We start from the raw sequence: 27,256 nt of genomic DNA, 5'->3' as shown, positions 1-27,256 counted from the left end.
TCTTCTTCCCCGCTTCCTGCCTCTCCTCCATGACCTGGCACATGTTATTTACACATAACATGCTTCACCTGTGCTCTGTCTTCTTCCCAGCTTCCTGCCTCTCCTCCATGACCTGGTGTAGGTTATTTACCCATAGCATGCTCCACCTGTGCTCTGTCTTCTTCCCCGCTTCCTCCCTCTCCTCCATGACCCTTTCCAGGTTATTTACACATAACATGCTCCACCTGCGCTCTGTCTTCTTCCCTGCTTCCTGCCTCTCCTCCATGACCCGGCGCAGGTTATTTACACATAACATGCTTCACCTGTGCTCTGTCTTCTTCCCCGCTTCCTGCCTCTCCTCCATGACCCGGCGCAGATTATTTACACATAACATGCTCCACCTGTGCTCTGTCTTCTTCCCCACTTCCTGCCTCTCCTCCATGACTTGGTGCAGGTTATTTACACATAACATGCTCCACCTGTGCTCTGTCTTCTTCCCCACTTCCTGCCTCTCCTCCATGACCAGGCACAGGTTATTTACACATAACATGCACCACCTGTGCTCTGTCTTCTTCCCCGCTTCCTGTCTCTCCTCCATAACCCGGCGCAGGTTATTTACACATAACATGCTCCACCTGTGCTCTGTCTTCTTCCCCGCTTCCTGCCTCTCCTCCATGACCCGGCGCATGTTATTTACACATAACATGCTCCACCTGTGATCTGTGTTCTTCCCCGCTTCCTGCCTCTCCTCCATGACTTGGTGCAGGTTATTTACACATAACATGCTCCACCTGTGCTCTGTCTTCTTCCCCACTTCCTGCCTCTCCTCCATGACCTGGCGCAGGTTATTTACACATAACATGCACCTCCTGTGCTCTGTCTTCTTCCCCGCTTCCTGTCTCTCCTCCATGACCCGGCGCAGGTTATTTACACATAACATGCTCCACCTGTGCTCGGTCTTCTTCCCCGCTTCCTGCCTCTCCTCCATGACCCGGCGCAGGTTATTTACACATAACATGCACCACCTGTGCTCTGTCTTCTTTCCCGCTTCCTGCCTCTCCTTCATGACCCGGCGCAGGTTATTTACACATAACATGCTTCACCTGTGCTCTGTCTTCTTCCCCGCTTCCTGCCTCTCCTCCATGACCCGGCGCAGGTTATTTACACATAACATGCACCACCTGTGCTCTGTCTTCTTTCCCGCTTCCTGCCTCTCCTTCATGACCTGGCGCAGGTTATTTACACATAACATGCTCCACCTGTGCTCTGTCTTCTTCCCCGCTTCCTGCCTCTCCTCCATTACCAGGTGCAGGTTATTTACACATAACATGCTCCACCTGTGCTCTGTCTTCTTCCCAGCTTCCTGTCTCTCCTCCATGACCTGGCACAGGTTATTTACACATAACATGCTCCACCTGTGCTCTGTCTTCTTCCCCGCTTCCTGCCTCTCCTCCATGAACCGGTGCAGTTTATTTACACATAACATGCTCCACCTGTGCTATGTCTTGTTCCCCGCTTCCTGCCTCTCCTCCATGGCCCGGTGCAAGTTATTTACACATAACATGCTCCACCTGTGCTCTGTCTTCCTCCCCACTTCCTGCCTCTCCTCCATGACCTGGCACAGGTTATTTACACATAACATGCTCCACCTGTGCTCTGTCTTCTTCCCCGCTTCCTGCCTCTCCTCCATGACCTGGTGCAGGTTATTTACACATAACATGCTCCACCTGTGCTCTGTCTTCTTCCCAGCTTCCTGCCTCTCCTCCATGACCTGGCACAGGTTATTTACACATAACATGCTCAACCTGTGCTCTGTCTTCTTCCCGCTTCCTGCCTCTCCTCCATGACCCAGCACAGATTATTTACACATAAAATGCTCCACCTGTGCTCTGTCTTCTTCCCCGCTTCCTGCCTCTCCTCCATGACCTGGTGCAGGTTATTTACACATAACATGCTCCACCTGTGCTCTGTCTTCTACCCCGCTTCCTGCCTCTCCTCTATGAACCGGTGTAGGTTATTTACACATAACATGCTCCACCTGTGCTCTGTCTTCTTCCCCGCTTCCTGCCTTTCCTCCATGACCCGGTGCATGTTATTTACACATAACATGCTCCACCTGTGCTCTGTCTTCCTCCCCGCTTCCTGCCTCTCCTCCATGACCTGGTGCAGGTTTTTTACACATAACATGCTCCACCTGTGCTCTGTCTTCTTCCTGCTTCCTGCCTCTCCTCCATGACCCGGCGCAGGTTATTTACACATAACATGCTCCACCTGTGCTCTGTCTTCCTCCCCGCTTCCTGCCTCTCCTCCATGACCTGTCGCAGGTTATTTACACATAACATGCTCCACCTGTGTTCTGTCTTCTTCCCCGCTTCCTGCCTCTCCTCCATGAACTGGTGCAGGTTATTTACACATAACATGCTCCACCTGTGCTCTGTCTTCTTCCCCGCTTCCTGCCTCTCCTCCATGACCCAGCGCAGGTTTTTTACACATAACATGCTCCACCTGTGCTCTGTCTTCTTCCCCGCTTCCTGCCTCTCCCTCATGACCCGGTGCAGGTTATTTACACATAACATGCTCCACCTGTGCTCTGTCTCCTTCCCCACTTCCTGCCTCTCCTCCATGACCTGGCGCAGGTTATTTACACATAACATGCTCCACCTGTGCTCTGTCTTCTTACCGCTTCCTGCCTCTCCTCCCTTCCCCGGCACAGGTTATTTACACATAACATGCTCCACCTGTTCTCTATCTTCCTCCCCACTTCCTGCCTCTCCTCCATGACCTGGTGCAGGTTATTTACACATAACATGCTCCACCTGTGCTCTGTCTTCTTCCCCGCTTCCTGCCTCTCCTCCATGGCTTGGTGCAGGTTATTTACACATAACATGCTCCACCTGTGCTCTGTCTTCTTCCCCGCTTCCGGCCTCTCCTCCATGACCCGGCGCAGGTTTTTTACACATAACATGCTCCACCTGTGCTCTGTCTTCTTCCCCGCTTCTTGCCTCTCCTCCACGATCTGGCGTAGGTTTTTTTACACATAACATGCTCCACTTGTGCTCTGTCTTCCTCCCGGCTTCCTGCCTCTCCTCCATGACCCTGCGCAGGTTATTTACACATAACATGCTCCACCTGTGCTCTGTCTTCTTCCCCGCTTCCTGCCTCTCCTCCATGACCTGGCACAGGTTATTTATACATAACATGCTCCACCTGTGCTCTGTCTTCTTCCCCGCTTCCTGCCTCTCCTCCATGACCCGGTGCAGGTTATTTACACATAACATGCTCCACCTGTGCTCTGTCTTCTTCCCGCTTCCTGCCTCTCCTCCATGACCCGGCGCAGGTTATTTACACATAACATGCTCCACCTGTGCTCTGTCTTCTTCCCCGCTTCCTGCCTCTCCTCCATGAAGCGGCGCAGGTTATTTACACATAACATGCTCCACCTGTGCTCTGTCTTCTTCCCCGCTTCCTGACTCTCCTCCATGACCTGGCACAGGTTATTTACACATAACATTCTCCACCTGTGCTCTGTCTTACTCCCCGCTTCCTGCCTCTCCTCCATGACCCGGCGCAGGTTATTTACACATAACATGCTCAACCTGTGCTCTGTCTTCTTCCCTGCTTCCTGCCTCTCCTCCATGACCCGGTGCAGGTTATTTACACATAACATGCTCCACCTGTGCTCTGTCTTCTTCCCCGCTTCCTGCCTCTCCTCCATGAACCGGTGCAGGTTATTTACGCAAAACATGCTCCACATGGAGGAGAGGCCGGCACCAGGGCTGCAGGGCTGAAGATCACGGATGGAGCAATGGGATGGGAGCAGGTAAATTATTACACATCCTGAAGGGGCCCTGGGGAGCAGTGGAGAGGAGACCCCTGAGAAGGGCTGACTTTACTGGGGGGGTAGGAAGCTCTCAGGTTAGCTCTGCCATAAGGCCCCCGTGCTGCTAAAACCAGCCATGTATGGGGGCGGGGATGGCATGGGGGTTTTGATGGAATGTGACTTATGAATGGGGGATGTACTGTGGAGTTCCCACCTCTAGTGCTGGAGGACTTTGTTCATGCTTTGTCGGGAAGGATTCTGTAGTGGCCCCTTATGTACTGACGCTTAGGAAAGGAGTTCTTATGTTAATGTCACTGGTAATTTCTAATCTAAAATAATTTAATCAATTCACATGATGATTATTATTTGTTTTCTTCAGATGCCAAAGCCTGCAGTGATTGCAACTCTACAGCAACCGCCAACTGTGCTGCCAAGTCAGGCTACGTGTCGTGTTCCTGCAAGCCTGGATATATGGGCAATGGCTGGAACTGCACAGTCATGGCGTTCTGTGACACCCGTCCATGCTGTCCTGATGGCTACACCTGGGATACAAAGCAGAAGCTATGTGCGGACATCAATGAGTGTGCAAGCCCTACACTGAACAAGTGTTCTCCAACAGACAACTGTGTCAACCGGAACGGCATCTACTTGTGTAATAGAAACAGGAATGCCCCATGTGGTGGAACAGAAGCCAGCCCCTGCACCAATGACCAGGACTGTCTGAGGATCAGTGGAGGCACTCAGTGTGCTGACCCTTGTTATAACTACCAGCAGGTCAATGGTGCCAACCGGCTGGCCAACATCAACTCCACCGGAAGATTTCCCACTGACCGCAACCTGTTTGGTTGGTACCGTTATGTAGGCACTGGATCCAGCCTGAAGGAAGGGTGTGTGGGACCTCTGAAGTGTGGATCCCTGGAGCCATTTACTCTTGGAGGAATCCACCCAAAGATTAGAGATGGGATCCAGATGATGCCTCTGCTGATCAACAGTGTGGCCTCCGGATGTTACAATGGGCCAAATATTTCAGTGAAAGCCTGTCCCGGGGGATATTATGTCTACAAGTTCTCTGGAACTCTCAAATTTGATGTCTACTGCACAGGTGAGTCACTATACTGCACAGGTGAGTTACTGTACTGCACAGGTGAGTCACTATACTGCACAGGTGAGTCACTATACTGCACAGGTGAGTCACTGTACTGCACAGGTGAGTCACTATACTGCACAGGTGAGTCACTGTACTGCACAGGTGAGTCACTATACTGCACAGGTGAGTCACTATACTGCACAGGTGAGTCACTGTATGGCACAGGTGAGTCACTATACTGCACAGGTGAGTCACTGTATGGCACAGGTGAGTCACTATACTGCACAGGTGAGTCACTGTACTGCACAAGTGAGTCACTGTACTGCACAGGTGAGTCACTATACTGCACAGGTGAGTCACTATACTGCACAGGTGAGTCACTGTACTGCACAGGTGAGTCACTATACTGCACAGGTGAGTCACTGTACTGCACAGGTGAGTCACTATACTGCACAGGTGAGTCACTGTACTGCACAGGTGAGTCACTATACTGCAGAGGTGAGTCACTGTACTGCACAGGTGAGTCACTGTATGGCACAGGTGAGTCACTATACTGCACAGGTGAGTCACTGTACTGCACAGGTGAGTCACTGTATGGCACAGGTGAGTCACTGTACTGCACAGGCGAGTCACTATACTGCACAGGTGAGTCACTGTACTGCACAGGTGAGTCACTATACTGCACAGGTGAGTCACTGTACTGCACAGGTGAGTCACTGTATGGCACAGGTGAGTCACTATACTGCACAGGTGAGTCACTGTACTGCACAGGTGAGTCACTGTATGGCACAGGTGAGTCACTATACTGCAGAGGTGAGTCACTGTACTGCACAGGTGAGTCACTGTACTGCACAGGTGAGTCACTGTATGGCACAGGTGAGTCACTATACTGCACAGGTGAGTCACTGTACTGCACAGGTGAGTCACTGTATGGCACAGGTGAGTCACTATACTGCACAGGTGAGTCACTATACTGCACAGGTGAGTCTGTCATCCTGCACACAAAACCTCTGATTATTGTGACAGTTTCCTGGAGCTGGCAATGAAATAAACTGTATAACAGACTCCACTGGCCTATTCAGACGGGGTTCTGGATGTATGGAATCCCCCTGAGACTCCTGTACCTTTAAAAAAAAATTCCTGAAATCGCTGAAGCGGACAAGCTGGTAAATATACAGAGGCTTGCCTCCTGCAGGGTCTGTGGGAAAAACTCAGCTCTCTCACTATTGTAAAGACTGCATGTAGACAGCTACATAAGGTATTTCACAGGTTGAAAAGTTTTTTACAGTCCCTAAACTCCAGGAGGGCTGCCTGCAGCTTGTGTGAGAGGCTGACCATCCCTTACATCCTCCACACCCCTATGGATGGTATACCTATATCATTCCCCTATTCCCACAATCCTCCCCCCACTATGTTGTTAATGTTTTGTTTTTGCTTTGTTTTTGCTTTGCTTTATTTGGTCTTGCCAATAAAGTTTTTTTGGATTTGGCTGGCAGGGGCAGGAGACACATTCCTCTCTCGGGAAGTTGTTCCAGGCCAGCGCTGTCCCCCGTTCAAATTTGCTGCTACCAGAAGTCCTCAGAAACACTTGTGTCCTTGAGTACTTCCAAAGATATGCCGCTCCATAATACGCCAGCGCAATTTTGTGCATGGGCAGTATGGAGCCACCTGCATTCGGAAGCACTCGGGGACATAAGTACTTCTGGACCTTTCAGGAACTCCCCCCCACCCCTTAAAAATCCTTCTTTTGCCCATGTCAGACAGATTAATTTTATCATTTATTGCTTCAGTATTTAAGTGACCTTCAGAATTAAACATATATAAACTGGTGTATAAATGCTTCCTTGTCTTCGTACTTTGGAAAACCCATGTTCCTTGGAACAGACAGGGGTGCGTACTATCACCAGATGCTTAGCATTTGGTAGATTTTGTGCCTTATGTATCAGCAAACCGGCAGTAATAACTGAATTCATTTTTCCTCAGCTATCAATAAAACTCAAATCCAGGCTAGGAATGAATCAGATTTTGGGAAAACATACTTCAGTTTACTCTTTGTTGTAGAACAGCCTATACAGGCGTGAGTGAGGCCTAGTTGAATATTACTTGTGTCTGCGATAGTTGCTAAAAAAATAACTAGAATTGTGTTTTTATTTCAGATCCTGTGTTAAATATCCCACTGATAGCTACAACTCCTACTACAACTTCAACCACGACAACAACTCCTACTACAACTTCAACCACGACAACAACTCCTACTACAACTTCAACCACGACAACAACTCCTACTACAACTTCAACCACAACAACTCCTACTACAACTTCAACCACAACAACAACTCCTACTACAACTTCAACCACAACAACAACACCTACTACAACTTCAACTACAACAACTCCTACTACAACTTCAACCACAACAACAACTCCTACTACAACTTCAACCACAACAACTCCTACTACAACTTCAACCACAACAACTCCTACTACAACTTCAACCACAACAACAACTCCTACTACAACTTCAACCACGACTACTCCTACTACAACTTCAACCACGACTACTCCTACTACAACTTCAACCACAACAACTCCTACTACAACTTCAACCACAACAACAACTCCTACTACAACTTCAACCACAACAACTCCTACTACAACTTCAACCACAACAACTCCTACTACAACTTCAACCACAACAACAACTCCTACTACAACTTCAACCACAACTACTCCTACTACAACTTCAACCACGACTACTCCTACTACAACTTCAACCACAACAACTCCTACAACCACAAGCACAATGACAATTCCTGCTACAACTTCAACCACGACAACAACTCCTACTACAACTTCAACCACAACAACAACTCCGACTACAACTTCAACCACAACAGCAGCTCCTACTACAACTTCAACCACAACAGCAACTCTTACTACAACTTCAACAACTCCTGCAACCACAACCACAACAACTTCTACTACAACTTCAGCTCCAAAAGGTGAGTAGCTAACACACAACTTCATCTACAACTACGTCTCAAGTCCAATGTCAATTGATCTAATAAAGATATTAACCTATTTTAGTTCCTGGACGTAGAAACTACGTCCAGGAACCATGCGCGCTACCGGGCGCTCTCGCGGCCGATCGCGCACGTGCAGGCGCGCTCCCGGCCCGTGGTTCGTTAGCCAGGCAATCAGTGAATCGGGCTATGGTGCCCGATCACTGATTCCTCTCCCCCACTGAAAAAGCGACAGCTTCTCTCAGAAGCTGCGCCTTTTCTGGCTGTTACCTCCCCCATGCGTCTCTCTAAGCGTATGTTACGCTTACAGTGACGTCATGTAAACAAAAATATGGCCAATTACCAAAAAGTAATACTACAACTAAAAGTACAAAAAAAAAAATCAACACACATTTACATTATAAATCTATTGTTTACATCCCACGCTGCCAAAACTACCCAAATAAAATGTTTAATATAAAAAAAAACATGTAAATAAAAAAAACAAAAAACATGTAAATATTTATCTAAGGGTCTAAACTTTTTAAATATCAATGTAAAGATGAAATATTTCTATATTTTTTTTATTTTAAACTTGTAAATAGTGATAGATGCAAAACGGAAAAAATGCACCTTTATTTCCAAATAAAATATTGTCGCCATACATTGCGATAGGGACATAATTTTAACGGTCTAATAACCGGGACATATGGGCAAATACAATACGTGAGTTTTAATTATGGAGGCATGTATTATTTTAAAACTATAATGGCTGAAAACTGAGAAATAATGCATTTTTTCAGTTTTTTTCTTATTCTTCCTGTTAAAATGCATTTACAGTAAAGTGGCTCTTAGCAAAATGTACCCCCCAAAGAAAGTCTAATTGGTGGCGGAAAAAACAAGATATAGATCAGTTCATTGTGATAAGTAGTGATAAAGTTATAGGCTAATGAATGGGGGGTGAACATTTCTCAAGTGAAAACAACGGAATGCGAATGGGTTAACTAATTTTCCTATAGAAACAATGATTCCTCCTTTCTGATATATTCATATCCATTATACATTATTTTCACAATAACTAAGCCCTACATTGTGATGAAATCTGTTCCCCCTGCTGGAGCATTTTCTGTAGATTTTGTACCATCTTAGCTCCAATATAGTATGTAGCCCTCAACAATAACTAGAGGTGCAGATGATAAACCTGCATATGTAATGAGAGAGGGAGGAGCGCAATCTAGGCAGAGGAGAAACATAGCGCATGGTAGGAAGGGAAAGTGGAGCTCTGGGTAGTGGGAGATGGTGAGGAGGGAGAGGACGTTGGTTAGGTGAGTTTTGGTGGTTTTCTCAAATGTGTTACATAGAGGGCAAGTCTTAAGGTGGCCATACACTCGTTAGAATAGCAGCAGATAGATCATCAGATAGGTTTCTGATCTATCTCATGTGTTTAGGAACATTGTTTACTAGGAACAGATTTCCAATAGATTTCAGTTTGAAATCTATTGAAAATCGATCTGATGCCATTTTTTGCCATCAGATTTCCATTAGGTTCAATGCAAAATGATAAGCAATCTCAACAGATCGACCTAGATTTTCCAGCATGTCAGATCAATTGAAATCAATCGAAATAGATCGAAATTGGCCGCAAATCGATCGATCGGTCAATCGATTTACGATCGATCGGCCGCTAATCGGCTCAGTGTATGGTAACCTTTAGTGAGATGACAGAGAGTGTTCCAGAAACTAAAGCCATTTCTAGTGATGAACACAAATTTCACTTAAAGTGGAACTGTAAACTGGTATTGTTCAATTATTTTTTAATTTCACTATGTCCCTTTAATTCTCACATATCTCACAGCTGTGCAGTTTTGTAATGACAGGCCCTCCCGGTCCCGGAATCAACTCGTTGAAATCATCGACTTACAAGTCGATGATGCGCTGATAGGAAGAGCCTGTGCTCTTCTGTCTGTGTGACCTATGCAAATAGCCTCTGGCCGCATTCTCCTCCCTTTCTCCGCCCCTCCATTGCTCGTTCCTTCAGCTAATTGTGAGCGCTGCTTTTGCTCACCAGAACGAGCCTGGACACAAGCAGGAGAAGGGCTCTTTGATCATGGCTGCGCAGGTGTGACAGCGTGAGCCGGGACACACGCAGTGAATGTCATCCACGAGGCAGCAAGAAAGGCAAAAGCAAAACATGCGGACGAGCAGGATGAAATCTCAGAGAGGACAAACTGAGCATGCACAGTGCTGTAGTCCTCTCGTGCACATTCTTCTCAGTAGCAGATGGACGCGTACCATTGACGCGCAATGCCCCCGGAAGTGTATAGGTATCGCAGCCATCTTGTGGTGATGCGGCGGCAGTGGGGAAGCAGCAAAATTTAATGTCTGTGATCAGCGAAAAAAGGAGAATCCAGTGGTATGTTTTTTATTGCATTTGAAAACAATATTTCAGTTCCGCTTTAATCGTAATTTAACATCGTAATTCACAAGAACGATGCAAAATGCCACCAATTAGGCTTTCTTTGGGTGGTACATTTTGCTAAGAGTTATTTCATTCTAAATGCATTTTAACAGTGATAATAAGAAACAAATGGAAAAAAAATATTATTTCTCAGTTTTCAGCCATTACAGTTTTAAAATAAACCGTTCTACTGTGCATGAAATCCACACATTTTGTTTGCCCATGTCTCCCGTTTATTGCAACGTTTCAAATATTTCCCTAGAACAATGTATGGTGACAGTATTTTATTTGAAAAAAAAAGATGAATTTTTTCAGTTTTGCATCCATCACTAATTACAAGCCCATATAGGCAAAATATAAAAGTAATATACTGTTACAACATACCTATTAAAAAAGTTCAGTCCCTAAGGTAACTATATATTTTTTAAGTGTTTGTTTTTTTGTAACTACGGGGGAGGGTGGGGGTTGTTAAAACTTTATTAAAGCGTGCATCAAAAAAGGGCACGTGGAAAAAAGGGGGCGGGATATAGCCAACATTATAAGTTGTAATGTAAAACAATATTTTTTCATTTATAGCTTATAAACGAAAATCAAGTGCTAAATAGGTTGAATAAATGGAAATTAAATGGCAAAATACCGTCTATAACAAAAAACGAAATCGGAAATAAAACATCAAATAGTGTCTATAACAAAAAAACAATATTTACACTTGTATTAACCACTTCACAACTGAGGGGTTTTACCCCTTGAGCACCAGAGCAATTTTCACCTTTCAGCGCTCCTTCCATTCATTCATCTATAACTTTATCATTACTTTTCACAATGAAATGAACTATATCTTGTTTTTTTTTCGCCACCAATTAGGCTTTCTTTAGGTGGGACATTATGCCAAGAATTATTTTATTCTAAATATGTTTTAATGGGAAAATAGGAAAAAATGTGGGGAAAAATTCATTATTTTTCAGTTTTCGGCCATTATAGTTTTTAAATAATGCATGCTACTGTAATTAAAACCCATTAAATTTATTTGCCCATTTGTCCCGATTATAAAACCGTTTAAATTATGTTCCTATCACAATGTTTGGCGCCAATATTTTATTTGGAAATAAAGGTGCATTTTTTTCAGTTTTGCATCTATCCCTAATTACAAGCCCATCGTTTATAAAGTAACAGTGTTATACCCTCTTGACATAAATATTTTAAAAGTTCAGTCCCTAAGGTAACTATTTATGTATTTTTTTAATTGTAATTTTTTTTTTAATTTAAAAAAAAAAATGGGGCAGTGTAGGAGGTATTGAGTTAACTTTTAGTGTAAAACTAATGTATTTGTATATGAAAAATGCTTCAGGGTGTAGTTTTACTATTTGGCCACAAGATGGCCACAGTAACTTTTTGTTTATGCAACCTGCTTGCAGGCAGTGTTATGAGGCTGGAAAACTGTTTTCTTTTTTTCACAATGATCGCTGCTTCTCATAGAAGCAGCCGATCATTGCGGGGGGCTTAGATCAACAAACGGGAATGTTTTTTCCCATTCATTGATCTCCGGGTGAGCGGCCAGCGGCGTGCACGAGCACAGAAGTGCGAGCGGGAGCGCGGACAGCAGCAGGAGCGAGCGGGAGGTGCAGATATCTCTGTCCCTGGTGGTAAAAGGATGGAAAAATGGACAGAGATATCCGCACCGCTGGTGTTAAAGTGGTTAAGCATAGTAATACAATAGTAGATTTTACAGGTATTTTACTGCAATTGTACCTAACTGTAGGCTCACACAGATCTCTCCCTATCCCTATCCCTAGACCCCCTCTGTGGAAATATACATTTTTATCAAATTTTATGTATTACAAATATTGTACTGTAACTATACCGAACCCTACACTCACACAGAACCCTCCCTGTACCTATCCCTAACCCCTAGACCCCCCTGGTGGTGCCTAACCCTAACCAACCCCCAGGTAGTGCCTAACCCTAACCCCCCTGGTGGTGCCTAACCCTAACCAACCCCCTGGCGGTGCCTAACCCAAGACCCCTCTGATGGTTCCTAACACTAAGACCCCCCTGGTGGTGCCTAACCCTAACCACCCCCTGGTGGTGCCTAATCCTAACCAACCACTGGTAGTGCCTAACCCTAAGACCCCCTGGTGGTGCCTAACCGTAAGACCTCCCTGGTGGTGCCTAACCCTAAATCTCCCCTGGTGGTGCCTAACCCTAACCACTAACCTGGTGGTGCTTAAACCTAATCACTTCCCTGGTGGTGCCTAACCCTAACTATCCCCCTGGTGGTGCCTAACCCTAACCATCCCCACTGCACAATCACCCTTACACACATATAAACAATAATATATTTATATCCTTAAAATACTTCACTATAAATAACATGAATAGAATAATTTATAAATTTGTAATAGAATAAATAGCCTTAAAATCATGTACAAATTAAGAATCGTAATCACTTCTGTGCCAGGGGGTATTTTTCTGATCGGTGCTGCGTGGGCTCTCCAGCCCGCAGCACCGATCAGATAGCAGCCAGGGCGATCAGACTCCCCCCCTTTTTTCCCCACTAGGGGGATGTCCTGCTGGGGGGGTCTGATCGCCGCCGGCTGCTTGCGCTTGCGGGGGGGCTCTTCAAAGCCCCCCTCCGCAGCGCTTCCAGGCCTCCTTCCCCTTCCCTCCCTTTCCCTCCCCCTGTGAGCGGCGCAGGACGAATAGGCTTTAGCCTATCAGATCTTCCCCGCGTGTTTACATTTACCCTGCGAGCCGCGATCGGCGGCTCGCAGGGTGTTCACGGAGACACCCTCCGTGAACTGACATGGAACGGCCATGGAATCCACTTCAGGATTCAGGGGCGTACTTAAGCGTACGCAGAATCCTGAAGTGGTTAAAATAACAGTAATATTAAAAGCGATATATTAGTAAGATAATAAATCTGTAAACTATAATCGACGCATTACAAGTCTAAAAAACAAAGTTAAAGCGGATCCGAGATGAAAAACTAAATATAACAAGTGACTTGTCATTATATCTTATCTAAAGTTTAGATAGTTTACACAGCAAATCTATCTTCAAACAGCTTCAACAGTATATTAATATTTTTTCCTGTGATACAATGGGAGCAGACATGTTTTCTGCTTGTCACTATTACACAATGACACACACAGGCAAGCTTATCTGTATCTAGGCATGCTAATCTGCATATTCTGTGAAAACTCCACTCTTATCTCCTCCATTACACAGGCAACTGATCTGTATCTGCACTGCAGCTCTCAGATTGTGAAAACTCTGCCTCTGAAATTTATAGCTAGTAACACCTTTTTCACCTGCCCAGACTGAAATCCCACAATCCCTTGCAAGCGCCAAGGCACTCTGGAGAAGCTGTGGGTGTGGCTTGTTTAGTTTATAGGAAATTAGGGTAATAAAACAAAACAAAAACGTATTTGGCTTGAGGAATGCCCTATAAACAATAGGAAAGGAACACAATTATGCAATGTGTAAAAGTTCATCTCGGATCCACTTTAATACGAAAAGCGACGTATTTCTAATAGAATAAGGTTGAAAACGATATTTAAGCATTATACGTCTGAAAACGAATTTTAGAATGATAAAATAAGTGTAAACGATAATTTACTTGTTACAGTCCTGAAAGCGAAATGTAAAAATGAAAAAATAAGTAAAACACAAAATCAAAACGAATTTGTAAATGATATTTGTAATAAACCTTATTCTGTAAACGAAAACATTTCTTAACACGATCCCTGCAACGGATATTTCTCGGGCGCCCAAATTTCCTGTTGGGTGCCCAATTGCCGATATTTTGCATTGCAGTCTATGCCAGCACCCTTTTTGTCCATTAGCCCTATGCGCCCTTTTTTCCTGCTTCCCTCCTGCTAGTTATCAGGAAGTGCTCAATCGTTTTTTTTTTTTTACATTTTGTGACGTTCCGTTTTTATGAATCGAAATGCCTCGTGGAAGCATGTTGATTCATTCACAGGGGATCATTCGCCTCGGGGAACACTAGTTCCCCTTCTGCAATCGATCCCCTGTAATAGCGGTGAGGAACAAGCGCATACCTGACCACTGCAAGCGTGCACCCGCCGCAGCACCGCTGGATGCATATATTTGTCCAGATTGTCACTAAGTGGTTGAAAAATTGTTGACTTTTTCCCACTTTTCCCCTTAATATACATAGAAATGTTGGTTATAATAGCATGCATAGGGGCTCTGCCATTAACCGGTAAATTTGTCATGAAGATTGTGCAAATAACACAAAATTATGAATGGATTTACACAAATTCAATTGAATTTCCAAATTGTAATTATATATGGCTGTAATTGTGACAATGTATGCAAAATTTCAAGTAATGGTAATTAGCAGACTGCGATCATCACCAGTCCTCTGTACTTCCCATTTCTGGTGAGCAGCTCTGCAGGGGTGGGTGTAATGGTAATTAGCAGACTGCGATCATCACCAGGCATTTGTACTTCCCATTTCTGATGAGCAGCTCTGCAGGGGTGGGCTGTAATTGTAATTAGCAGACTGTGATCATCACCAGGCATTTGTACTTCCCATTTCTGATGAGCAGCTCTGCAGGGGTGGGCTGTAATGGTAATTAGCAGGCTGTGATCATCACTAGGCATTTGTACTTCCCATTTCTGATGAGCAGCTCTGCAGGGGTGGGCTGTAATGGTAGTAATGGTAGTTAGCAGACTGTGATCATCACTAGTCCTCTGTACTTCCCATTTCTGATGAGCAGCTCTGCAGGGGTGGGTGTAATGGTAATTAGCAGACTGCGATCATCACCAGGCATTTGTACTTCCAATTTCTGATGAGCAGCTCTGCAGGGGTGGGCTGTAATGGTAATTAGCATATTACCATCATCACCTGGCATTTGTACTTCCCATTTCTGATGAGCAGCTCTGCAGGGGTGGGCTGTAATGGTAATTAGCAGACTGCAGTCATCACCAGGCATTTGTACTTTCCATTTCTGATGAGCAGCTCTGCAGGGGTGGGCTGTAATGGTATCTAGCAGATTACCATCATCACCAGGCATTTGTACTTCCCATTTCTGATGAGCAGCTCTGCAGGAGTGGGCTGTAATGGTAGTTAGCAGACTGTGATAATCACCAGGCATTTGTACTTCCCATTTCTGATGAGCAGCTCTGCAGGGGTGGGCTGTAATGGTAATTAGCATATTACCATCATCACCTGGCATTTGTACTTCCCATTTCTGATGAGCAGCTCTGCAGGGGTGGGGTGTAATGGTAATTAGCAGACTGCGATCATCACCAGTCCTCTGTACTTCCCATTTCTGATGAGCAGCTCTGCAGGGGCGGGGTGTAATGGTAATTAGCAGACTGCGATCATCACCTGGCATTTGTACTTCCCATTTCTGATGAGCAGCTCTGCAGGGGTGGGCTGTAAAGGTAGTTAGCAGACTGTGATCATCTCCAGGCATTTGTACTTCCCATTTCTGATGAGATGAGCAGCTCTGCAGGGAGGGGGTGGGGCTCTCTCCTCTTGCTTCTTTTATGGAAGCCTATAATAAGTGTTGGCTTGTACACACAATTAGAGGGAGGGCTGATGGTGATGAGGGTGGGAGTGACAGAAAATATAGACACATTTCTGCTAAAAGTAAACTAATCATTTTTTCTTTTTTTTCTGTTTCCTCTCTTCCAGTTTTCACGTCATGTAAGTATGTCACTCCGTCATCTTCTGTAGACCGTCCCTGTGAAGATCTGTGGCTGACAGACAGACATGGTGGCTTCTTTCAGATGTCACATGACTGCCAGAGACAAGGATTGGTCACCATTCATCATGTGATCCAGGAACCTGTACTGTGGGTTCCCTCATATATGCAGTGTGAAGGCATTTCTTAGGGTGCCATGTGTGTCAGTGTGCTTCCAATGAGGCTGACAGAATGACAGTAATTAGACGTTACCAATATTCTACTACTAGCTTTGCCATAAAACTTCTGTCTGTGCTCCCCCCCATTCATTGGCTACTCTTAAATATTCCCCTTCCGTGTGTTTCCTGGTGCCTGACCATAGCCCCCCCCCCCCCTTCTTAAAGAGGAACACCCATGAAAAGAATATAATAAAAAAAAGTGCTTCATTTTTACAATAATTATGTATAGATGATTTAGTCAGTGTTTGCCCATTGTAAAATCTTTTAAATCCCTGAATTACATTCTGACATTTATCACATGGTGACATTTTTACTGCTGACAGGTGATGTAGCTGCTGCATGCTTTTTTGCAGTTGGAAACAGCTATAAACAGCTATTCCCCACAATGCAGCAAGGTTCACAGACAGGAAACTGCCAGGAGTACCACGGTCCTCAGAGTTTCTTGTGGGAGGGGTTTCACCACAATATCAGCCATACAGCGCCCCCTGATGGTCTGTTTGTGAAAAGGAATAGATTTCTCATGTAAAAGGGGGTATCCGCTACTGATTGGGATAAAGTTCAATTCTTGGTCGGAGTTTATTTATTATATATTTTTTTATCTATTTATTAATTGTATTTATAAAGCGCCAACAAATTACGCAGCGCTGAGTTTCTCTTTAACCCCTTTGTCATACCTAACCCTAACCTCCCCAACACTAACCCCTTCCTCATACCAAACCCTAACCTCCCCAACACTAACCCCTTCCTCATACCTAACCCTAACCCCCCCCCCCCAACATTAACCGCTTCCTCATACCTAACTCTAACCTCCCCAACATTAACCCCTTTATCATACCTAACCCTAACCCCCCAACCTTAACCCCTTCATCATACCTAACCCTAACCTCCCTAACACTAACCCCTTCCTCATACCTAACCCTAACCCCCCCTCCAACATTAACCCCTTCCTCATACCTAACCCTAACCTCCCCAACAATAACCCCTTCCTAATAGCTAACTCTACCCCCCCCCCCCCAACATTAACCGCTTCCTCATACCTAACTCTAACCTCCCCAACATTAACCCCTTTATCAAACCTAACCCTAACCCCCAACCTTAACCCCTTTATCATACCTAACCCCAACCTCTCCTAACATTAACCACTTCATCCTACAGTGTTGTTAACTTTATGCATCCGAGCAACTTTCACCTCCCATTCATTCACCAATAACTTTATCACTACTTATCACACTGAAATGATCTATATCTTGTTTTTTTCCACCACCATTTAGGCTTTCTTTGGGTGGTACATTTTGCTAAGAATTATTTTATTCTAAATCCATTTTAGCAGGAAAATTAAGAAAGAGATGAAAAAAATTCATTATTTCTCAGTTGTGGCCATTATACTTTGAAATTAATACATGCTACTGTAAATAACTACCTAACGACTGCGTCATGCCGATGGGCATGACCGTGACAGCAGCCCCAGGACCGCCTAACGCCAACTGGCATCAAGTCCTGGAGCTGCAGTTTGGCAGGGAACGCGTGCACGCATGCGCGATCGTAACCTGCCGGTTCACGGAGCTCCGTGGCTAGCAGACAGGGGAAGAATTCCCCTTTGTTTACATTTGTACAGCACTGCTATCTCCTGCAGTGCTGTAAGCGGGACACTGGGCTGTCCCTCAGAGGGGCTCGATCGGTGTGGCCCCTCATAGGCTGAAAAAAAAAAGGTCACAGCAGCGATCAGACACCTCCAACATAGTGTCCTATTTGTATGCCGAGTTGCAGGGCTGTGCAGCACGCTGACCAAGCTGCACAGCCCTGTATTGTAAAAATGGCCTGGTCATTAGGGGGGTTTAGCACTGCAGTCCTCAAGTGGTTAAAACCCATGTATTTTGTTTGCCCATTTGTCCCGCTTATTACACCATTTAAATTATGTCCCTATCACAATCTATGGCACCAATATTTTATTTGGAAATAAAGGTGCATTTTTTTAATTTGCGTCCATCATCACTATTTACAAGCCTACAATTAAAAAAAAAAATATATTAACCTCCTTGGCGGTCTGATTCTTTCCAGATTTTAGGGTCTAAAAGCGGTGCAATTTTTTTCCACTCTTTCAGACCCTAAAACCTGAAAAAAATCATTCTGGCAGGGAGATCTGCAGCAAAAAAAAAAAAAAAAAGTACCTTCCTGGGCTCCTGTGCTGCAGTTTTCTCTTTGCCCACAAGATGGCGCTAATATACATATAAACAAACTTCTCTATATTTCTCTAATATAGAGAAGTTTGTTTTCAATATTAGCCCCGCCCCCGATGACGTCACGCTGCCACCACCGCTCTGCTGCTGCCACCACGGCTGCGCTGCTCCAACTGGCTGCCGGGTCCCCAGAAGAAAAGCGGGGACATGGGGGAACCCGGCGGCCAGGGAAAGACCCCACACTGCCGGGGAGAGAGGCTGGAGTCCCGCTGCGCAGCGAGATCGCACGTGGGACTCCAAAACTACAGGTAAAGCTCTGCAATGCCTACCCCGACCTGAGCTCGGGATCACCGCTAATAGCTTATTTTTTCTACCCCGAGCTCAGGTCGGGAAAACCGGCAAGGAGGTTAATATACTCATTTGACAAGCATATTTAAAAAGTTCAGACCCTTAGGTAACTATTTATGCGTTTTGGTTTTTTTTAACCACCCTGGCGTTCTGATTAAATCGCCAGGGTGGCTGCGGGAGGGTTTTTTTTAAATAAAAAAAAAACTATTTCATGCAGCCAACTGAAAGTTGGCTGCATGAAAGCCCACTAGAGGGCGCTCCGGAGGCGATCTTCCGATCGCCTCCGGCGCCCAGAATAAACAAGGAAGGCCGCAATGAGCGGCCTTCCTTGTTTTGCTTATATCGTCGCCATAGCGACGAGCGGAGTGACGTCATCGACGTCAGCCGACGTCCTGACGTCAGCCGCCTCCGATCCAGCCCTTAGCGCTGGCCGGAACTTTTTGTTCCGGCTACGCTGGGCTCAGGCGGCTGGGGGGGCCCTCTTTCGCCGCTGCTCGCGGCGAATCGCCGCAGAGCGGCGGCGATCAGGCAGCACACGCGGCTGGCAAAGTGCCGGCTGCGTGTGCTGCTTTTTATTTCATTAAAATCGGCCCAGCAGGGCCTGAGCGGCAGCCGCTGGCGGTGTTGGACGAGCTGAGCTCGTCCAGACCGCTCAGCTGGTTAATAGTATATTTTTTTTAATTAATTTATTTGGGTAATTTTTGGTGTGGGAGGTAAACAGCTAATTTTAAATGTAAAATAATATATTTATTTAATAAAAAAATGTATGTGGGTGTAGTTTTACTATTTGGCCACAAGATGGCCACAGTCAAAAAGTCCAGGAAGCGATCGATCTCGCTTCCTGGAACTAGCATGAAGAAGGGAAACTTTTTTTTTATGCAGAAAGACTGCGGCCTCTGATAAGAAGGCATCAGTTTTTCTGCGGGGGACTTAGATTGATGAATGGGAAGAATAATCCCATTCATTGATCTGTGGGCTAACGGCAGGCCGCGGGAGCTCGCGCGCCTCAGGCGGCCACAGCAGCACAGCCTATCTGGATGAACTTATTTGTCCAGATAGGCTCAAGTGGTTAACCCCTTCCTCATACCTAACTCTAACCCCCCAATATTAACCCCTTCACCATACCTAACCCTAAACCCCAACCTTAACCCCTTCATTATACCTAACCCTAACCTCCCCAACATACAGTATTTCCTGGTGCCTCAGAGGCCTGTATCCTGGGACTGCTGGTCAACTTGTACATTAGAAATTGTGGATTATGTACCTTTTCAATAAATTATCAGTTGTAACTTGCCATGCTTGCAACAGATAATACTTAAAGAGAACCTGAGATAAAGAAATAGGGTATATTTTTACCTACCTGGGTCTTCCTCCAGCCCTATGAGGTCCGAGGGCTCCCGCACCGTCCTCTTCAGCCATTCCGTTATCTTCTAATCAGCTCCAGGAATCTGGACTGATGAACTCTTCTGCGCATGCGCGGCTCAGCTGTGTGCGCTCCCGTCGCGCTCCCGTGTCTGGGAGAGCTCTGTGCAGGCTCATAATGCTCCCATGCATGTCAGCGTGGTGGGAGCGGTGCACGTGGCTGCGCCATGCATTCGCAGAAGCCCACGACTTGCCGCCACTGGACAGATTACCGGGGATGATGGGAAGACAACGGAGCAGCCGGAGAGGACGGCGAGCGAGTCCCGCACCTCATGGTGCTGGAGGAAGACTTAGGTAAGTACAGATACACCCTATGTCTTAATCACAGGTTCTCTTTAAGTACATCTGTTACAAAATTAGGATGCTACAACTGATCATTTGTTGAAAAGGTATATGTAATTAATATATTTCTTAATAATAGGTACTCTTTAACTCTCCTGGCGGTTAATTTTTTTCTGCCAAATAGGCAGAAATCCATTTTTTTTTAAATTTTTGTTGGTTTCATGTAAAGCTACCAGAGTTGTAGCTACATGAAACACCACTAGAGGGCGCATGTGTCCCTCTAGTGCGATCGTCGCTGGCATCAATAGCAAACAGGGGAACGCGTATATAACGCGTTCCCCTTATTGGCTTCTCCTGTCGCCATGGCGATGATCGGAATGACGTCATGGACATCAGCCGACGTCCTGACGTCAGACGCCTCCGATCCAGCCCATAGCGCTGCCTGGAACTCATTGGTCGGGGTAGCGCAGGGCTCTGGCGGCGGGGGCCCCTCTTCCGCCGCTGCATGCGGGCGATCCCCACAAAGCGGTGGCGATCAATCTGTGCGCATGGCTAGCAAAGTGCTAGCTGCACGCACAGCACTTTGAATGGTGCAAATCGCCCCACCAGGGGCTGAGATATCCACCTGCGCGGCATAGCCCGAGCTCAGCTCGGGCTTACCGCCAGGAAGGTTAAGGGAAACCTGAGATGAATTAAAGCAAAGCATTGATAGCTACCTGGAGCTTCCTTCAGCCCCCTTCAGGCTGTAGGCTCCCCCGCCACCTCCCGGGCCGCTCCGACCCTCCGCTGTCCATCCCGGTAAACTTTTCCAGACATGCTCAGACACGCATATGCACTACTGCACAAACACAGAACACTCTTGGCCATGGAAGCGTAATAGGTGGCGTGCATGAGGCTGAGCTGCACGTGGCTGACAGAGCTCTCCTGGCCACAGAAGCATGATGGGTGGTGTGCATGAGGCTGAGCTGCATGTGGCTGACAGAGCTCTCCTGGCCACAGAAGCATGATGGGTGGCGTGCATGTGGCTAAGCTGCACGTGGCTGACAGAGCGCTCCTGGCCACAGAAGCATGATGGGTGGCGTGCATGTGGCTAAGCTGCACGTGGCTGACAGAGCTCTCCTGGCCACGGAAGCATGATGGGTAGCGTGCATGTGCTGAGCTACACATGTCTGACAGAGCGCTCCTGGCCACGGAAGGATGATGGGTGGCGTGCATGTGGCTAAGCTGCACGTGGCTGACAGAGCGCTCCTGGCCACGGAAGCATGATGGGTGGCGTGCATGTGCTGAGCTACACATGTCTGACAGAGCGCTCCTGGCCATGGAAGGATGATGGGTGGTGTGCATGTGGCTAAGCTGCACATGGCTGACAGAGGTCTCCTGGCCATGGAAGCATGATGGGTGGTGTGCATGTGGCTGAGCTGCACGTGGCTGACAGGGCGCTCCTGGCCACAGAAGCATGATGGGTGGCATGCATGTGGCTAAGCTGCACGTGGCTGACAGGGCTTTCCTGGCCATGGAAGCATGAAGGGTGGCGTGCATGTGGCTAAGCTGCACGTGGCTGACAGAGCGCTCCTGGCCACTGAATCATGATGGGTGGCATGCATGTGGCTGAGCTGCACGTGGCTGACAGAACGCTCCTGGCCACTGAAGCATGATAGTAGGGGGGGGGGGCATGTGCTGAGCTGCACGTGGCTGACAGAGCGCTCCTGGCCACGGAAGCATGATGGGTAGCGTGCATGTGCTGAGCTGCACATGGCTGACAGAGCGCTCCTGGCCACTGAAGCATGATGGGTGGCGTGCATGTGCTGAGCTGTACGTGGCTGACAGAGCGCTCCTGGCCACGGAAGCATGATGGTTGGCGTGCATGTGGCTGAGCTGCACGTGGCTGACAGAACGCTCCTGGCCATTGAAGCATGATAGTAGGGGGGGGGCATGTGCTGAGCTGCACGTGGCTGACAGAGCGCTCCGGGCCACGGAAGCATGATGGGTGGCGTGCATGTACTGAGCTGCACATGGCTGACAGAGGTCTCCTGCCCACGGAAGCATGATGGGTGGAGTGCATGTGCTGAGCTGCACGTGGCTGACAGAGCGCTCCTGGCCACAGAAGCATGATGGGTGGCGTGCATGTGGCTAAGCTGCACGTGGCTGACAGAGCTCTCCTGGCCATGGAAGCATGATGGGTAGCGTGCATGTGGCTAAGCTGCACATGGCTGACAGAGCTCTCCTGGCCACGGAAGCATGATGGGTAGCGTGCATGTGCTGAGCTACACATGTCTGACAGAGCGCTCCTGGCCACTGAAGCATGATGGGTAGCGTGCATGTGCTGAGCTACACATGTCTGACAGAGCGCTCCTGGCCACTGAAGCATGATGGGTGGCGTGCATGTGGCTGAGCTGCACGTGGCTGACAGAGCTCTCCTGACCACGGAAGTGTTGCGGGTGGCGTGCATGTGCTGAGCTACACATGTCTGACAGAACGCTCCTGGCCACGGAAGCATGATGGGTGGCGTGCATGTGCTGAGCTACACATGTCTGAAAGAGCGCTCCTGGCCACTGAAGCATGATGGGTAGCGTGCATGTGCTAAGCTACACATGTCTGACAGAGCGCTCCTGGCCACGGAAGCATGATGGGTGGTGTGCATGTGGCTAAGCTGCACATGGCTGACAGAGGTCTCCTGGCCATGGAAGCATGATGGGTGGTGTGCATGTGGCTGAGCTGCACGTGGCTGACAGGGCGCTCCTGGCCACGGAAGCATGATGGGTGGCATGCATGTGGCTAAGCTGCACGTGGCTGACAGAGCTTTCCTGGCCATGGAAGCATGAAGGGTGGCGTGCATGTGGCTAAGCTGCACGTGGCTGACAGAGCGCTCCTGGCCACTGAATCATGATGGGTGGCATGCATGTGGCTGAGCTGCACGTGGCTGACAGAACGCTCCTGGCCACTGAAGCATGATAGTAGGGGGGGGGGGCATGTGCTGAGCTGCACGGGGCTGACAGAGCGCTCATGGCCACGGAAGCATGATGGGTGGCGTGCATGTGCTGAGCTGCACGTGGCTGACAGAGCGCTCCTGGCCACGGAAGCATGATGGGTAGCGTGCATGTGCTGAGCTGCACATGGCTGACAGAGCGCTCCTGGCCACTGAAGCATGATGGGTGGCGTGCATGTGCTGAGCTGTACGTGGCTGACAGAGCGCTCCTGGCCACGGAAGCATGATGGTTGGCGTGCATGTGGCTGAGCTGCACGTGGCTGACAGAACGCTCCTGGCCATTGAAGCATGATAGTAGGGGGGGGGGCATGTGCTGAGCTGCACGTGGCTGACAGAGCGCTCCGGGCCACGGAAGCATGATGGGTGGCGTGCATGTACTGAGCTGCACATGGCTGACAGAGGTCTCCTGCCCACGGAAGCATGATGGGTGGAGTGCATTTGCTGAGCTGCACGTGGCTGACAGAGCGCTCCTGGCCACAGAAGCATGATGGGTGGCGTGCATGTGGCTAAGCTGCACGTGGCTGACAGAGCTCTCCTGGCCATGGAAGCATGATGGGTAGCGTGCATGTGGCTAAGCTGCACGTGGCTGACAGAGCTCTCCTGGCCACGGAAGCATGATGGGTAGCGTGCATGTGCTGAGCTACACATGTCTGACAGAGCGCTCCTGGCCACTGAAGCATGATGGGTAGCGTGCATGTGCTGAGCTACACATGTCTGACAGAGCGCTCCTGGCCACTGAAGCATGATGGGTGGCGTGCATGTGGCTGAGCTGCACGTGGCTGACAGAGCTCTCCTGACCACGGAAGTGTTGCGGGTGGCGTGCATGTGCTGAGCTACACATGTCTGACAGAACGCTCCTGGCCACGGAAGCATGATGGGTGGCGTGCATGTGCTGAGCTACACATGTCTGAAAGAGCGCTCCTGGCCACTGAAGCATGATGGGTAGCGTGCATGTGCTGAGCTACACATGTCTGACAGAGCGCTCCTGGCCACGGAAGCATGATGGGTGGTGTGCATGTGGCTAAGCTGCACATGGCTGACAGAGGTCTCCTGCCCACGGAAGCATGATGGGTGGAGTGCATGTGCTGAGCTGCACGTGGCTGACAGAGCGCTCCTGGCCACAGAAGCATGATGGGTGGCGTGCATGTGGCTAAGCTGCACGTGGCTGACAGAGCTCTCCTGGCCATGGAAGCATGATGGGTAGCGTGCATGTGGCTAAGCTGCACGTGGCTGACAGAGCTCTCCTGGCCACGGAAGCATGATGGGTAGCGTGCATGTGCTGAGCTACACATGTCTGACAGAGCGCTCCTGGCCACTGAAGCATGATGGGTAGCGTGCATGTGCTGAGCTACACATGTCTGACAGAGCGCTCCTGGCCACTGAAGCATGATGGGTGGCGTGCATGTGGCTGAGCTGCACGTGGCTGACAGAGCTCTCCTGACCACGGAAGTGTTGCGGGTGGCGTGCATGTGCTGAGCTACACATGTCTGACAGAACGCTCCTGGCCACGGAAGCATGATGGGTGGCGTGCATGTGCTGAGCTACACATGTCTGAAAGAGCGCTCCTGGCCACGGAAGCATGATGGGTGGCGTGCATGTGCTGAGCTACACATGTCTGACAGAGCGCTCCTGGCCACGGAAGCATGATGGGTGGCGTGCATGTGCTGAGCTACACATGTCTGACAGAGCGCTCCTGGCCACGGAAGCATGATGGGTGGCGTGCATGTGCTGAGCTACACATGTCTGACAGAGCGCTCCTGGCCACTGAAGCATGATGGGTGGCGTGCATGTGCTGAGCTACACATGTCTGACAGAGCGCTCCTGGCCACGGAAGCATGATGGGTGGCGTGCATGTGGCTGAGCTGCACGTGGATGACAGAGCTCTCCTGACCACGGAAGTGTTGCGGGTGGCGTGCATGTGGACGAGCTGACAGAGCAAGTTTACAAGGGTGGTCAGTGGAGGATCAAAGCGGCCCAGGGAGATGGTGATGGGGCCCACGGCCTGAAAGAAGTATCAAATAATGGAAATGACCGGCTCTCCACATTGTGCATTCTCACTGTGATACAATAAAATTGAGCCTTTGAGAGACCCGGTCAATGCCATTGTTTGATACTCACCTTTGCACCCCACTGGGCGGGTGCTGACTGGATACTCCCTGGTACTAAGAAGCATCAATTGCGGTTCAGCGATTGGACTGGGGGTTGGGGCGTTAGGGGGCTGGAGGAAGCCCCAGGTAAGTATAAATGCTCTGCTTTTATTTGTCTCAGCTACATTTTAACCACTTGAAGACTACAGTACTAAACCCCCTAACGCCTTTTTTTGCTGTACTGGGCTGTGCAGGCTTTTCAGCCTCCGGCACAGCCCAGCTATGAAGCCCAGCGATTGGACTCACCTCCTATTTTTGTCCCTAAGGGGACATGCCGCCGGAGGGGTCCAATCGCTACTGTCACATCTTTTTTTTTTTTTTGCCTCATAGAGGCTCTGGTTAGTGCCACCCCCCTCCCTCTCCTTCCTCCCTTCCCTCTGCCTGAAGAATTGAACAGGACGGCGATCCATCCTGTTCTCTGCCTCACATAGGCATCAGCCAATCAGAGGCCGGGGATCGCCGATCTCGTACAGATGTAAACAAAGAGGATTGCTTTCCCCTTTCATTTACAAACAGCCTGTTAGCCGCGATCGGCAGCTAGCAGGCTAATCACGGAACTCCACGCCATGAACAGGCAGGGAACGTTCGCTCATGCGCACGGCTGTTCCCTGGGAAACTGCAGCCCCAGGACTTGATGCCAATTGGCGTTAGGTGGTCCTGGGGCTGCCGCCATGTTCATGCCCATTGGCGTGATGCGGTCGTTTGGTAGTTAAAAAGGTTATACCCGAGTCCCCAGGGAGAAAAGCACTGTAAAAATACTATTATTATTATTATTATTTATATATATATATATATATTTACTATTTAAAGTTTTATTGATGAAGATAGCAATGATATAAAACTGCATAAAATAGCATATTACACAAACTAAACGTACCTATTGTACCCATTATACAGATAATATTAATAGGGAAAAGATAACAGTCAGTAATTTCCCTACCGGCAGAAATATTTAGTTCAAAACAATTTGCATCTAAAACAAGTAAAACACTCACTATACTCTAAATGAGGAGAAGCGAACTGATGAGCAAGATTGAGATTGGGAACATATGACATAAAGAATTAGACAGGAGAAGAATTGTTTGCGCTGCATGTTTGGCCATTCCTGTAAAGAGAAAAGTTCTAAGCATGCCTAGAACTCAGCCAAGGATCCCGTGTCCTAAAGTGTAGCAGGGATGAAGCATCCTCATGTATTTTACCGTATATATCAGTGGGAACATTAGAGAAAACACCTACCCTGCTCTCTGTTTCATCCTTTACTGTTCAGCCTGCTTATTATCAGCCCTGATAAAATCCCCCCTGAGCATTCAGGGCTGGAACCCACTACAAAACGGTATCGCTAATCGCAATCGCTAGCATTCTGTATGAGCGGTTTGCAAGCGTTTTCAGGAGCGTTTTCAGGAGCGATTTTAAAAAGTGTAATTCATTTGCCAGCGGTTGTGTAGCGATTAGTGATTAGCGTTTTTAATTCTGATTGGTCCTTTCAATTAATTTTCATTTTGTTACAGTGTAATGTAAAAAACGCCAGCAAAATCGCTCTGTGCAGGTTTTGATGAGCGATTATGCCCGCGTTTATATACTTTACATTGCAGAAACGCTAACTGCTAACCGCAAAAATATGCTGCCTGTCCTGAGTTTTGCGATTTGGTAAT

General features: G+C 47.8%; 2 protein-coding genes across 2 annotated transcripts in view; both read left to right on the top strand.

Annotated features, from left to right (window-relative positions):
- LOC137542172 (mucin-2-like) overlaps window positions 1–20,224 on the top strand; it is a 48,431-nt gene extending 28,207 nt beyond the window's left edge. Inside the window, exons 4-7 of the mRNA XM_068263896.1 lie at window positions 4,179–4,897; window positions 7,390–7,888; window positions 16,015–16,169; window positions 20,144–20,224. Of these exons, the coding sequence (XP_068119997.1) occupies window positions 4,179–4,897; window positions 7,390–7,888; window positions 16,015–16,169; window positions 20,144–20,224 (1,454 nt within the window). The remainder of the gene's footprint in view (window positions 1–4,178; window positions 4,898–7,389; window positions 7,889–16,014; window positions 16,170–20,143) is intronic.
- Window positions 20,225–20,461: 237 nt separating this feature from the next.
- LOC137542163 (uromodulin-like) overlaps window positions 20,462–27,256 on the top strand; it is a 44,304-nt gene continuing 37,509 nt past the window's right edge. Inside the window, exon 1 of the mRNA XM_068263885.1 lies at window positions 20,462–20,483. Coding sequence (XP_068119986.1) covers window positions 20,462–20,483 — 22 coding nt within the window. The remainder of the gene's footprint in view (window positions 20,484–27,256) is intronic.

Source organism: Hyperolius riggenbachi, chromosome 2 (assembly GCF_040937935.1).
Source record: "Hyperolius riggenbachi isolate aHypRig1 chromosome 2, aHypRig1.pri, whole genome shotgun sequence".
Classification (NCBI taxonomy): domain Eukaryota; kingdom Metazoa; phylum Chordata; class Amphibia; order Anura; family Hyperoliidae; genus Hyperolius; species Hyperolius riggenbachi.
This window is presented reverse-complemented; position numbering and strand designations above follow the sequence as displayed.